The sequence below is a fragment of the Calliopsis andreniformis genome, chromosome 6 (genome assembly GCF_051401765.1).
Source record: "Calliopsis andreniformis isolate RMS-2024a chromosome 6, iyCalAndr_principal, whole genome shotgun sequence".
NCBI lineage: Eukaryota > Metazoa > Arthropoda > Insecta > Hymenoptera > Andrenidae > Calliopsis > Calliopsis andreniformis.
In genome coordinates, this window is record NC_135067.1 from 19,200,954 (window position 1) to 19,215,644 (window position 14,691).

General features: G+C 36.3%; 1 protein-coding gene and 3 non-coding genes across 4 annotated transcripts; 1 reads left to right on the forward strand and 3 right to left on the reverse strand.

The window, feature by feature from the left end:
• Positions 1–2,432: 2,432 nt before the first annotated feature.
• Positions 2,433–7,606, reverse strand: LOC143180425 (apoptotic protease-activating factor 1). The gene is made up of 11 exons (XM_076380141.1): positions 7,419–7,606; positions 7,154–7,328; positions 6,737–6,874; positions 6,352–6,666; positions 6,010–6,245; positions 5,808–5,937; positions 4,647–5,729; positions 4,520–4,572; positions 3,561–4,437; positions 3,069–3,479; positions 2,433–2,997 (listed from the first exon to the last, which is right to left on the reverse strand). Exons 1-11 carry the CDS (start codon positions 7,604–7,606, stop codon positions 2,482–2,484), a joined length of 4,122 nt encoding a protein of 1,373 aa, XP_076236256.1. The 3' UTR covers positions 2,433–2,481.
• Positions 7,607–8,761: 1,155 nt separating this feature from the next.
• Positions 8,762–8,833, forward strand: Trnae-cuc (transfer RNA glutamic acid (anticodon CUC)). Its single transcript has one exon. It is a non-coding gene; the product is annotated as a tRNA-Glu (tRNA).
• A 133-nt stretch (positions 8,834–8,966) lies between these two features.
• Trnag-ucc (transfer RNA glycine (anticodon UCC)) lies at positions 8,967–9,038 on the reverse strand. The gene has a single exon. It is a non-coding gene; the product is annotated as a tRNA-Gly (tRNA).
• A 93-nt stretch (positions 9,039–9,131) lies between these two features.
• On the reverse strand, positions 9,132–9,203 carry Trnag-ucc (transfer RNA glycine (anticodon UCC)). The gene has a single exon. It is a non-coding gene; the product is annotated as a tRNA-Gly (tRNA).
• Between the last annotated feature and the right edge of the window lie 5,488 nt (positions 9,204–14,691).

Consider the following 14,691-nt stretch of genomic DNA (forward strand, 5'->3'; position numbering starts at 1 on the left):
ATAGTTTGAATTACACTTATCTTCGAAAATGTATGTAAATATTGATTTTTAATCGTGTATCTGTAATGTTGGGGAGTGTCAATAGTTTATAAAATGCGATTGCACATCTCTTGATTCACAACTTTGTTTTAGTTCTATCTATTGTACAGAATGTAGCTTCTGATAAAGACTTCCGGATCTGGTAATGGAATCATTTGCTTCAGTTTATGGATACTACATTATCAATGCATGTACTACAATGTAGTAACCGACATTGGCCTAGAGTATAAAATTGGATGGTTCGTAGAGTGCCAAGTCGAGCGTCGCATGGTCAACCTATTCTATTAATATATTGTCCACGTGCAACTGTTATACATCGCGATGCGGCAACGCAATTCGTAAATGCCTTTCCGGCTGTAGTCCATTGATCTCGTGAGAACGTGAAAGTTGTATTTACAAAGCTTTATTTACAGTTAAATGCATACACTCTTTTTCTCTTCTAACATCAAGTAAAATACAGGCGCTTGTAAATAATACAATAAATGGTATCAAAAATTGAGCCTGACGAGAGAATGTAAACTTTGTCTTTTGCTGACCAAATAGTATCACCATTGGCCTGCTGTTTCTGAGCGCTAAAGTGTTTACATCTCTTATACATTGCACCATAGTTCAAAACGAATACATCGATCATATGTATTCGCGTATCACAAATCGATAAACATTTTGACGTATACATGACCAAGTTCGATTACATGCATATTTGTCGATACATATGTAATATTTTATGACATACTTTTTCTTATAAAATAGTTCCTTAAAAACGTGTCGTTTTTTATACGTCACTGTTCGTATGTTATAAAATATTCATAATGGAACATTCCAGTAATAGTGTTGTACCACGAGATCGAAAAAATTAAATGCAGCTGTAGAATCGAGCAATATAGATAAAATATTGTTTTATAAAATCTGTAGTAAACACTGTTTAAAATACGGGTAGATAGTAATAAATTAGATGAGTCATTTTAATTGATGCTATTATACATACCAATTAAAATGAGGTAATTTATACAATATATGACAATTTTTAAGATTTTTTTAGTTTTTATATGTATATAATATGTAAAAGAAATTTGTAACGTAAATGTTGCTTAAGGAGAGTTGCATCATAAATTGATGTTTAAACATACAATAAGAATATACAAATATATTAAAAATATAACACAATTTATGAACAAATTTTTTACTCCCCTTTAAATATGTATATCATATATTTAAGGCACATAGTATAAAATAACAATAGGAAATTATATCGATTTTATAATTCGAGAAACGAATAAAATTTAGAGATATGGAAGTTTTTCACAGTTCATGAAATATTAACAATTCGTGATTGTGCCGATACTGATTGTAAATTTTAAGTTTACTTAACATTTAAATTTGTTACATTAACGCGATTAAATTAAATGATCTAATACTTAAATTAAATACTTGTTTCATCAAATAAACAAATCTTTTTTTTTTAAATCTTATTCAACACTTTTTTTACTATGAAATCCTCCATATCATTAATTGAAGCATGATCTTTTATCTCAGAGAATATGAGTAGATATATATTAAACAGAAAAAAAAGAAAAACATAGAAAAGTATCAAAACATAATTATAAAATTTGTTCTTCCTACAGTCTACAGGTTTGACTTGTAGTGCTAAAAATAAAATTTCTAATCATTAAAACTACAAGGTCACATCTTTTTGTGCCAAATTTAGCAATTGACATTTACAATAATCAGATATATATAATATACTAAAACGTACTCTATATTGCAATAATACTTTTAAAACAAATATATTTTTATGTATGTATATACCTTATATATTATATTCTAATTAATATTTAATCATTTAACATAAATGAGAAATGTTTATACAAAAAGTAAATAGAGTAAAATGCACGAAATATGCTAATAGCAACTTGGTTTAGTTAAAAGTATTTGTTGATAGCATAAAATACCTTGAAATATGCAAATTTATCTCGTATGGAATCTTTCAGAAAGTCTTTCTTTTTGAGCTATGGTATAAAAAAAGGCAAAAAAATGTAACTATGATGTTATAAAAAATGTGTAAAAAAAGAGATCCATTCAGTTTCCTGTAAATGCAGTTGGCAGTGACAATAGAGTTACTGTTAGAATGTGTACATATTTCGTACGTAGTCTTGAGCATCAGTCAATAAAAAATGTATAGAGTTGTTGTGAAATGCATAATAATCACCAGCTAATCATTTATGTCTTAAAAAAATTTCACTTCTTTAACGTAAAGTTTCGTTTTGGTATAATAATAATTATATCTACCAAACAGAAAACTCAAGTTAAAAACAATTTCTTATCAAAAAGAAAAAATCTCATGAAAAACTATTAATTGTTCTTGATAGTGTTTACGGTTATTGCACCTTTGCAGTATCAAGATTAAAGAGTTATTTAGTAATTTCTCACTTAACACAATTATCATTAATTATACTCACGTATTGTAAAGGTACTAATAGATCCATATATATCAACTGTAACCAACTTTGTAAAATCAGTAGATATGCATACTTTTGCAAAGAAGTTCGAAGATAATTCAACAACGGCTAATAATGCAGGTTGATTAGGGTCTTTGCCCTCTTTGGATAGCCAGTACTTACTTTGACTATTTACACTATCAGTGGTAACATTGTCTTCTACCTCGCATTGTGTATTGTATATACTTGAGTCTGCACTTTGACTAGTAGACATGTGCAAATTGGCATTTGCACTGTCACTGACAGTAGGGAAACTGACGCAACGATTAATTTTGCTTCTGAACTTTTCCTTTTGCTTCTTCACATGTGTAGCTAAATCAACATTCCACCAAACTAATTCGTCAGAACTTACAGAGAGCAAAATTGGGACACCGATCACAGAGGGTGCCCAAAACAATTGAGTAACAGGACTGGTATGGAAACGTAGCTTATGTATTTCTTCACATATGGATATATCAATAATCTAAAAATCAATAATTATATGTTTAATAATATGGTTAATATGTTTATAGAAATAATAAATTCAGAACTTACAGAAATATCACCATTCTCAGAACCAACAGCTAAGTATACTTCATCCTGTGAAATTTCACAACATGTTAACTTCTGTGTATATTTAATTCTGCAGTATTCAGTTAATCTTATGCATTGTGGTACTGTTATAGTATCCTCTTGTAATTTATACAGAACTACGTCTCCATTATCATTGAGCACTGCTAAGGTACTTTTCCAGTAACTCAAACAGCTGAATATAGTGACCATGTTTGACTCAGAGCCACCAATGGTAACGCTGTCCCTTCGTAACCAACTTGTATGATTGATAGTCCAAAGAGCTACTACACCATTTCGCGCTACTGTCACTATATAATTCTCATTTACTTCATGAATGGAAATAACATATCCCACATTTTCAATTAAATATGACAACTCTTTATGCTGCCAAACCTATTAATAATGAGAAATATAAATTAAAAAATATTACATGCTTGTAAATTATCAACAGATTAAACATTACTTCAAACTCACCCTTAAATTGTTATCTGTTTCTCTACAAACAATCATGCTGCTACCTTGTACAGTTAAAATTTTTAGTAATTCTATAGTTTTTTTAACTGTGAATATACGTATGGCTTCCTTGCTGTCTATATCAAATAATACAACAGAACCTTTGTCCGTAACATAAACTATTTTTTTTCTATCAGTTGAAAGAATTAAACTATACATTTTTCCATCAATTGGCTTAGATTCTGCTATTACTTCATCACCAACTAATGTAACAATAGTATTTGAAAGAGTTTCTGTCACAACAACATCTTCTTTTCCATATCGCTGTACCACAGCATCAAATAAAGGTTTCCTAATTGATTTAGATATTCCTTCTACTGGCAATCTCCATTTGTGAAGTAAGCGATTCTCACTACCACAGATAATGTGATATCCATCTTCTTTTACCCAATATGTATCCAAAGAAGAAACACGACATTTGTAAGTGGCTATTGGGTGATCTCCAACATCTATGTTCCATATATTTATGAAACCAGAAGAATCACCTAAAACTATATACTGGCCATCATAAGTTAATGCAGCACAAGTATAAACAGTGCTTCTGCTTTCCACGCTCGCCCGTATTTGTTTACTGTAATTATGCATTTGTTCATTGTGCCACCTAAACCATTTTACATATACAGCTTTCTCTTCTGTGACTATTATTAATGAATTAGTCTTTTCTGGCACATTACGAAAGTAAATAATCTTCTTTTTTCCTAAATCTGGATTGTATTGTGATATATATGTGTATTCTGTACCATATTTATGATACGATACCAGAACACCATGTGTCTCCTCCATTATATGGAGTAAGTTACTTTCCATTGAAAATGCGATATTTTTAAGGTAACTCGTACTGCAAACATTTTAAAGATAAATATAAGAATACTGACAATTTATAAAATACAAAAAAGAAAAGAAAGGTAAGAAAAATTTACCTTTGTGGATTATTATTGTGACTAAATAATATATTTCCACAACGATCCCACATCTGAAAGAAGAAACATAGTATCAAACGTGTATCAATTCAGATATCGGTAATAGATTATTTACACTTGATTATACCCTTATTGTTCCTCTGTTTGTACAAGCTGCAATACAGGTATTCTCTTGGGCAAATGTCATGTCTAATATAATTTCGCCAACGACAAAGAACACTGTTGAACTATCGTCGTGAAAAAATTTGTTGGTAAAAATTCCACTCCAAGAAGGTTGTTTTTGTTTTGGACTTAACAGACTACGATTTTGGTCGTAATTTTCATCTTCAAAAAGCCTGAAGAGTTTTACTATACCATGGTCGTCCAATGATAAAAAACAATCACTTTCCGTAGATATGACAATCTTCTTTATATTACAATTCTTATCATGTCCATTAAAAACTTTCTGTGTCTGACTATAACTGTCCCATAAAATTATTTCACCTGCTTTACCTCCAATTAAAATGAGATCTGGATCACATGCAAAGCATGATGTATGAATTTCTGTTGACATTTCTTCACTCCATGGTCTATTCATTTGTCCTAATTTTCTATCATGAAATACATATAATTTCTGAGATCTTTCAATTGCAAGTTTAATAGCAGTACTTTTAACGTATCCTTCATAAGGATGATTCATAGCAATTTGTACTATATCGAGGCACTTTTTACGTCTATGTTCTGCTATAATGCTTGCTTGTTCGTCTAAGAATCTTTTTAAATCAGTAAAATGCAATTCATAGGTAGCATCATAATTTTTTGTAATATACTGTCTGTAATTCTTTAAATCAATCAGAAAATTGCTTAAGCCACTGTGAACTATTGTGGCTTGAATAAAATCAAAATTAAAGTATATATTAGAAAACTCATCATACAATTGTGCCTGTTCCAAATGATAACCAATGTATGAATAGCTATAATTGTCCCTTGGCAATTTTGAAAAATCACCATTACAAAAGTTACGATATTTTTCAATTAATGATTTATGCATTTCCACTAATTCGTTTTGTGAGAACTGTTTTCGTAGATGGCAAAGCAATAAATCATGGACACCATAAATGTAACTATGCAACTCATCATTCCACTGTTTAGCTGCAAGTGACTTATGACATAAATCAAGCATCATCTCTTCAACTTGAAATGGACATTCTCCCCAAAGAATTTCTAAAGTCTATAAACAGAGACAGATGTTATAAAAAATACAATACATAAATAGGTATACATACTTTAACAAAATTCAGTGCATTACCTGTGGTGTTATATTTACATCTTCTCTAAAAATAACTAATTCTTTATAACGTTTTCTCATTTCAACAGGTAATTGTTGTATATACATATTAAAAATGGCTTCTTGTTTCTCCATAAACTTTTTCACCACGCTGTAAAATTTAAAAAATAGATATGATGCTGTAACTAAATTAACACAAATATTTATATATTCGTAGCTTTACCGATTTTTTTCATCTTTGTTTCTCAATGAATTTAGATAGTATCTCCATCTTTCTGGGCGTATTTTCATATCAAACTTAAATTCCTCAAACTGAGCAGAAAACATGGCTATTAATAGAGGCATTCCTTTACATTCATCATGAATTTGTTTTGCTTCCAAGGGAAGTTTATTTACTTCTGTTTCTAATACTTTGGCAAAAAGACCTAAAGATTCTGCTTCAGTGAAGCCATCATTCATCTGGAAAAAAAACGTTTTCCTGTCATATATTTATTGAAAATATAAATGTAATATAGTTAGTATTTGTGTTGTAAGAAGAAAAACACAGGAAGTAATTATCAGTTACCTCAATTACGGATGGCCGTTTTTCCCATACAACATCAAGATCAGCAGTGATTACTAATGTTTTACATTCAAAATTAAATGCCTCAATTATTTTACTATCACAAACATCATCTAGAATTAATAAAGCATGGCAATGTCTGTCTCTGCTAAAATGATGTTTCAAGAAATCAGTTAACGAATCTTTCAGTGATTCTGATTTCAATGATTCTGGCAATAGTTCCAAATTTTTAACAAGATGATACAATCTATTAAGCTGGATCAATATTTCTTCATCAATTGGACGTTTGTAACCAAATTTGATCCAGTACACTTCATTCTAGAAGAAATAAAGTAAATTTTCTATCTTGTTCTGAAATGAAAATATATTATAAGATATACAAACTTACGTAAAATAGATCTCTGACAAATTTTGTATCCTTCAATGTACTAGCTGTTAAACATGATTTACCAAACCCTTTCATTCCATGAAGAACAATATATTCATTCGGTTGCAATTGTTGTAAATAATGTTTTAACTGGGTCATCTGAAATCGCAGATCATAAGCCTGATTTTATGTAGGAAATATATGCATATAACAAAATATTAATGTCACACAATGTTTGTCAATTTTTTCTAAAACTTACATGATTCATTTCCACAAGCATGCATACGAGATAACAAATGTAATATTTAGCAACAGAAATTAATTTATTGTATTTGTACCTATATAAACATTGTTCATTCTTATCACCTATTACTTCATCTAAACATCAATGAACTTCTAATTATATCTTTAAATTTTATTTATTTGTACATCCCTTACCTTTTGTTCTCTAATAACAGACAGAGGTGAAATTGGAGGAAGAATAGGTGCACTGGCAAATTTGATATCACAGAAAGCTCTTGCATTCTCTTCTAGTTTATCCATATCTTCGCTAATCCATTCGTAATGACGTCTTAAAGCTTGACGAAAAGTATCAAATGCATATGGTCCACGACTAAAAATTGAATATAATAGTAATATGAGTTATTGATTTTTCGAGTAGTAGATAGATTACATATAAATTTGTGTATCACAGAATTCATACCTTGGAAGTATATCTAATAACTTTTCAGCTTTCTCTTGTTTGGTTTTACAACTTTGGATACTTTCTACATCATGATTTGATAATATATACTCTGATTTTAATGGTTGTATCACACCATTATTTACATCTACATCAGCAACTATATTTTTTCGTAGAAATATCAGGATATTCTGATACAAGCTGTCCATATTACTATTGTTTATGTATGTCTTTTGAGATGGGCTATCCATTTTGAAGCTGTTTACGTACGTTTTGGCATATTACATCTGTGGTATTTATTGATCAAGTTATCTATATGAAACCAATAAAAATCTTGTTTGCAATAAAAAAACCTTGTATAGTACCAAGTAAAAATGGAGAATTCTTTTTTTTAAAATAAATACATCTTAACAACCTGTTTCTTCCTCACTTTTCAAGCAATGAAAAATCATAAATAAAGACACAGGGAAACATTGTTTCACTTACATATATGTCACACAACTTCATCTTGACATTATCACAATAAAAGAAACAATATGAGACAATGTTAATGAAACCATATTTTTATTTGAGATTTCTTCACAATGAGATCATGGCGATACCTATTTTCTTAAATACGCAGCGGTGATAACGTATCACTTGTCTCACATGTACTTGCTAATATCTCACAAGATCAAGTTTAAAAAATAGAGGACTGCGGTCAATGACTCCGAAACAAAGTCTGAATATAGGTCTCACGGTCTTGCAAAAAATGATTTCGATGCGAATACAATTAAACTTTTACCTTAGCGACGCCGCTTACAGAAAACGCACAGCGTTGCTGCGTTTTACGCGGCCTTTGTTTGAAAAACTGTGTAATTGTTCCACCATCCAGCTACGACACTAGTTCCTCACTACTAATACCAACAAGCAACTGAACAACTGCCGCGTGCGTGAGTCAGGAAGCGTTGTTGCCGTTGTTGCCGTTGTTGCCATTGTTGCCACTGTTGCCATTGTTGCCAAATGGACCAATCAAACTTTTACTTGATTGGATATCGAGTATGGTATGACCTAACTTTACCGCTATTTCACTTTTTTTAAAAAGTTTATCTTTTGAACCAGAAGCATTCCAAAACATGCTCACAAATATGCTAAATAAATTGACCAATGGGTATTTTAATGTCGATAGAAATATAATTCAGGAAAACGAATTACTTACATAAACCATCAAGAATACTTTTCAGCATAACCTATTCAACTCTAAAGTAAGAAATTTTTATTGGCTCAAAAATAATTTGAAACTAATCACATAATTTCATATTTTTCGAAATAGTTATACATAAGGACTCAATTCTCTGAAAATCAGAAAATTGTCTTCCATCAAATCCGATATGGTCTAGTGGCTAGGATACCTGGCTCTCACCCAGGAGGCTCGGGTTCGATTCCCGGTATCGGAAATTTTTTTTCTTTTTGCAAAAGATAACTGTAAACTGCATATACAAATTTTCAGTGTAGTGTTTTTTTATAAAAGAAACTAAAAATAAAATTATTTTGAATAAATGCAAATATATAGAGACAAAAATAATGTACTGCGATGGCCGGGAATCGAACCCGGATCAACTGCTTGGAAGGCAACTATGCTGACCATTACACCACCATCGCAGTTTTGAAAACCTTCTCTTTAAAAGAAAATATATCTTGTATGTCAAATATTTGAAGCGTGAAAATAAAAATTTTATACAAAAAAATAGACACTGCGATGGCCGGGAATCGAACCCGGATCAACTGCTTGGAAGGCAACTATGCTGACCATTACACCACCATCGCAGTTGAAAATTGTTTCCTTATTACAGAATGTGAGGTCGCCACTATATCAAAAAACTACATATACATATAAAACAGTATATTAGCACTTGTATACACATTATAGATCTATATACATATAGTATATTAATATACTAGTTTCCTATTCAGTAGTATATTTCATTATCAAGTCATATTAACTGCATAATTAAAGTAATAAAAAATATTAAGTACGTATAATGAGTGTAATGAGCACACGTGAAGCATTGTTTCCTGTTCGCCAATTAAACAGTATTATCCCACGGGAACGGTGTAAATTACGCTTAAAACCCGGAGCAAACTATGCTTTATCCCTAAAAATGAAAAAAGTTTAAAACCTGCCAATACCTGTTGTTCGTAGAACATCCCTTTAGTCATACGAATATAGCTACTCGTGAATTTTATAAAACACGTTCCATTATATTCTGAGATAACACTTGGTACTAACTGATGAAAAATATTCATCAAAAAGAGTGTTCTACCTTCTCTTTTACGTACAATTGAGTGTTTTAATTTTCGAAATTATTCTGATGATGAGGTGGAAAGTAATTATACTATGATCTAGAGTAAAGACTTTGTCAACTCACCCTCGTAACTATATATTTAGCTACTCATAAAGTTCCATCGTATCGATGCTATTCCTGTCGAAAGATTAAATTATCCTTCAATAATCCGCGCGGCCATCGTAACCGGTGTCATTATTGTCCGCGATACGAGATTGCGAAAATGAATTATTTGATTAGTATAGTTGGCTATTCGACGCTGGCACGTATATGTACGCTATAGCCCTCGGTGTATCGACTACACACGAGACAAGCTGCAAATTTGATTACGTTAGAAACAGCATTTGGCGCTCAGCCCGCATTAGCCGTGCATTGGTTACTTGCCCGATTAATTTGTCGCGGATTCACCGTTGCGAACTGTGCCATCGGAAGGTACACACGCAACCGATTTACTGCCATTTTACCGGCACCCAAAACAAGTAGCTTTCCATAATGAGAAATCAATAGGATAATCCACTCAGATAACGCTATCTCATTAAAGAGATACGCACGTCTATGACACATCACTCGGTTGATTTTAACTATGAACAACTCTATCTCGCGTGGTATAAAATTGTATTCCATTCGACGCGTTCGTTTCGAGACCCAGGGAAAGACTGACTTTAGTCAAGCACTATTGCTGTAAAACCAATGTAAACCAAAGAAGGAGGAAGCACAGAAAAGGATAAAAAAGGGAGAAAGAATTGCAGGCACACTGAAGAACGTAAACAAAGCCAGGAAAGAACCAGAGACAGGAAAGAGAAAGAAAACTGTTCTCGACTCAGGGCCTGTTCGCCAGATGTGCTTGACAATAACTAGGCCTGAATACACTCTCAAAGATACATACCTGAAAGAACAGACAGAAAATAGCAAGGCAGCTTGCAGAAGTAAAAATGAAAAAATAGGAAAAGACCATAAATAAAACTGCCTTTACACAAGAATAATCTAAATTTATGGAGTACAGGGACAGCAAGAAGGGTTGACATCATCACGAAAGAATTTCTCATCACCTGTAGCGAGCTAATGACCGAGGCGGGTCCGAAAGCATTAAGATACCACGATTGTATTCTTTAATTAGGAGGATCTCATTAGAAAAAGAGCAGCGTCGTGTGATTTACGTGGACGGGGACACGCGTCGCATTCATCCATGGATTTGCATATCGCGTGTACGATGCCTTGTATGCACGTGCATCGCGCTGGTTGCCTAACTCGAGGCGCAAACAGAGTTCATATCTCCCGCCTACGAATTACGCGACACGCTCGACTATTTGTTCTTCCTTCGGGCTCGTTTCTAACTGCTGACGATCAAACAGTGAAGTTTCCAAACGGCGAGCCGATGTCCGACTTCCGTTCTTCCTTTTTCACCCGCGAATTTATATCCTGGCCCGACAACGCGAGATTACTCGGAAGTTATACGGCGTATCTAACATTGGTTCGCTTCCTTACCGGATCAGGCGAGCACACGCGCGCCAGTTTCGTAAAAGTTTTCCCCAGGAACTTGGCGAACAGGAGTTCGTTGCCCGTCCTGTCGTTATTTATTTACGTTTTGTTTGCCCAAGCCGCGGCGGAAAGGAACTTTGGCTCAGCTCTATAACAGAGAGGAAGAAATACGACTGAGATGGAATAAATATCGTTCGGGCTTAATAGGATATCCGGTGTCGAGAGGTGCTTGGCTATTGTCTGATCCTCTCATCTCCCATTTCTCCGTCTCTCTCTCTCCCTCTCGCTCATCTCCTCTTCAAAGCCCGTGGCGATTGCTGGGAGGATGAATTCGAACCTCTTAGGGGTTGATCGATCGGTACTAGTCTAAGCACTTCAAATAGTGTGATCGCGGTATGCAAGCGGGAATGGCAATAACGTTGATAGGATAGTAATATGATTATCACCTGCGCGAAAGGACATAGTGGTTGCTACACGTATAATTAGAGGTGGGATTGAAGAGCCGGATAAGGGGCAAGGGTAGGGGCAAGTATAATGCCATGCAAATACGCCTCATCACTTGGTCCACCAGGAATAGAGTGCATTAATCCGCTAATGCACATGGGTCCCGTAAAATTAGATTCGGCCAGATTTAGTTGGAAATGCGATATTTCAGTGTCGAGTGAATTCCAAACGACTCTGCTGCCCGACGGAACTCTCGTTCCTGCGAGACTCGACTGCCGTGAAACGTTGTTACTCGTGGGCCAGATTAACGCCGACGTGCACGCGTGTCCGTGCATCCTGTCGATCGATGCGCGCGTCCCGCGGCGTCCTTAATGCGGCATTAATTCAAAAATTTACGATCATCGGGCTGCGTCGATCGCGAATGCTCGACATTCATACGCGCCGATCGCGTTATCCTCCTAACCCGCGGATATTCCGCGCCTGGATTACCACTGTCGCCGCGATGCCAATTTAATTTAATGGGATCAACGTTTGCACTCATAAATCCGCGATTAACTAACAGCTTACATTTATGTACAATGCGATGAGCAGTTTTATCGCTGTAGGACTCGTTGAATATTTATAGCGGCTGAAAGAAATGCGGAGAAGTGGCAAAGGTGTTGAAGAGGATAGTATAGTGTCTACTAGGGACTGCAGACTTATATTCCACCTGTAGTAATAGAATCTTACACTACAGTATAACGTTGACTAAACCGAGGCTCAGGAGCCGCATATGGCTTCTAGGATTTAGAAATTCTCTTAAAAAATTTCTAAGAAAGCAAAGCACTTTTACCTTTTCTCCCCAATCCAAGTGCAAAAGCGTCTCCTAGCTAGAAAATTGAGCCTGAAGAACAGGAAGCTTTTGAGTATTTCTGGTTGGCGAAATATGGCTCCTGTCACGTCAGGGTTTGGCCACCACTGTCAATATAGCATTACGTAAAGGTACATCAAAACCGACGAGGGACAAGTCGAATGTTCCCCCTGCGAATGACCCATCGATAAGAGTAATCGTTCCAGCAGAAACGTCGGTATTTCGCCAGCACTTTATTTCCTAGCAATCGCACTCGGCGTAGCCAGCCTCTTGGCAGCCTTTAACGATCCTCGAATTCCACGTGCGTGGCTTGACCTCTGTCGCACCGAGCGTGCCAACGATACGATGAATTTTCTTTACTGCTCGTTAAACAGTTTCCATCTCTCCTCCTCGAGCCTTGTTAACGCGCCCTAAACGTCTGCGTATCTAATCGCATCGATCTTCAAGCTTTCCTCATTCTTGCGCGCAATTTGGCCCTCTATCCAGTTCAAACGGTTCCCGCTAGAATATCTACGATCGCTTCTACAACTATTCCCTAACCAGCGTGTCTCCCTTGCTCTCCCTCGCTCGGCTCCACCCTTTCTTTCCAGCATCGCGCCGCGGTGTCGCGCGATTACTTGCGTCCAATTAAATTTAACGAATTTCCACGGGTACCCAACGGGTTTATTGGTTTCATTAATTACGCATGCACTCTGTACCGTGGATCGAGCCGGCGGCAGCCAGGCAACAGCTCCTCCGAAATGCACGCACGTCCGGCTGGTCGACGTTTCGCGGGGTTTTCATCGCGCCTCTGCCGCGCATAGCTCGCAGTCATTCCTCTCGCGCCTGGTCCATCGACGCGAGTCGCAACGGCCGATGCCGTGGAAATCGGGCTCGGCGAGAGGACGATTGAAGCCCCCGATTGTTCGGCTATGCCCTGCGGGATCTACGCGCGGTCGACGTGCCGATATTCAGAATTTGGTAATTAAATCCTGGCCGCTTCGATCCCGACGGTTTCACCGATTTACTACTTTACTAAAACAACGCCGCGCGGCACGGTAAACTCGTTGACTCGCGCTGGGGATCGCGGGAACGCGGCCGTTTGTTTCCGAAGTTTATGACGTTACGCCGAGCTGCACGGAAAAAAGGATTGGTTACAGCGTCGATTGTTACCGCATTTTCGATCGCCCCTGTTTCCCCTGCGCTTTCGTCGCGAGTTTTAATTCGAGCCTCGTTTCCAAATATTGATTCCACGAGGCTGATAACGCGATCAGTGGGAAGAAGAGGAATGGCGAGATAAACGACGTGGAAATCGAGGAGAGAACAAGGGGTGGTCGAGCAGGAAATTAGATGCAAAGTGGTGAACACAGGAAAAAGATGTTTCGTCGGTAGGATCGTTTTCAGGCGCCAGCAGAAGTACAGGACGAGCGGCTGACATGCGAGATCCTTATATATGCCTATCGACACGAATATGCTAATGATCCAGTGCCGCGTTAGTTATGCTAATTCCACTATGATTCACCGGGGCGAACATATGCTGCCTTGCATTTTATACCGACCACCTGCGGCGCTTTAATTGTCGATGAATTATTAATTTACTGAGAAACTGTTCCTTGTTCGCTCTTTTAAGCTTACACTCTTCGACCATTCTTAACACTCGCCATGAACGAAAGCCTCGAAAGTGTGCCACACTTCTAAATTTCATTGAAATTCAATAACTTACTTCTATCAAGCGCTACGCGATTATCATATTTACTTCCTTATAGCCACGTAGTCGATGCATATTTCATGCATCGAATACTTTCTACGAGTAATAGTACACAGACGTGCGGGTTGTCAACTCCATCGCGTAAATCCTTCGACGAGCATCCTCAACTATACAGACACCCTCCACAGTGGCCTTCTTCCGCGAGAATGCTAATTAACAATTGGCAATTCGCAGGCGGCGCAGGGCGAGACCGTAAAACGGTACGTTGGCACGGGCTAACAAGGCGTGAAGGGTGATTTAGTCGGTGACGTCACGTGGGTGTAGGAAAATATTCGGGTGCATGGAGGACTTCGAGAACGGAAAGACGACGATCGTGGCGTTGGCTCGACTGGCAGCGAGAAGGGCGGAAAGAGAGACAGATCCCCGCAGGCTCGTAAACTGGCGCAATGGCCCTGAGAAGGGGGAGGCCAGGGCCAAAAAGCGGACGGAGGTCGTCAATGTTGATGATGC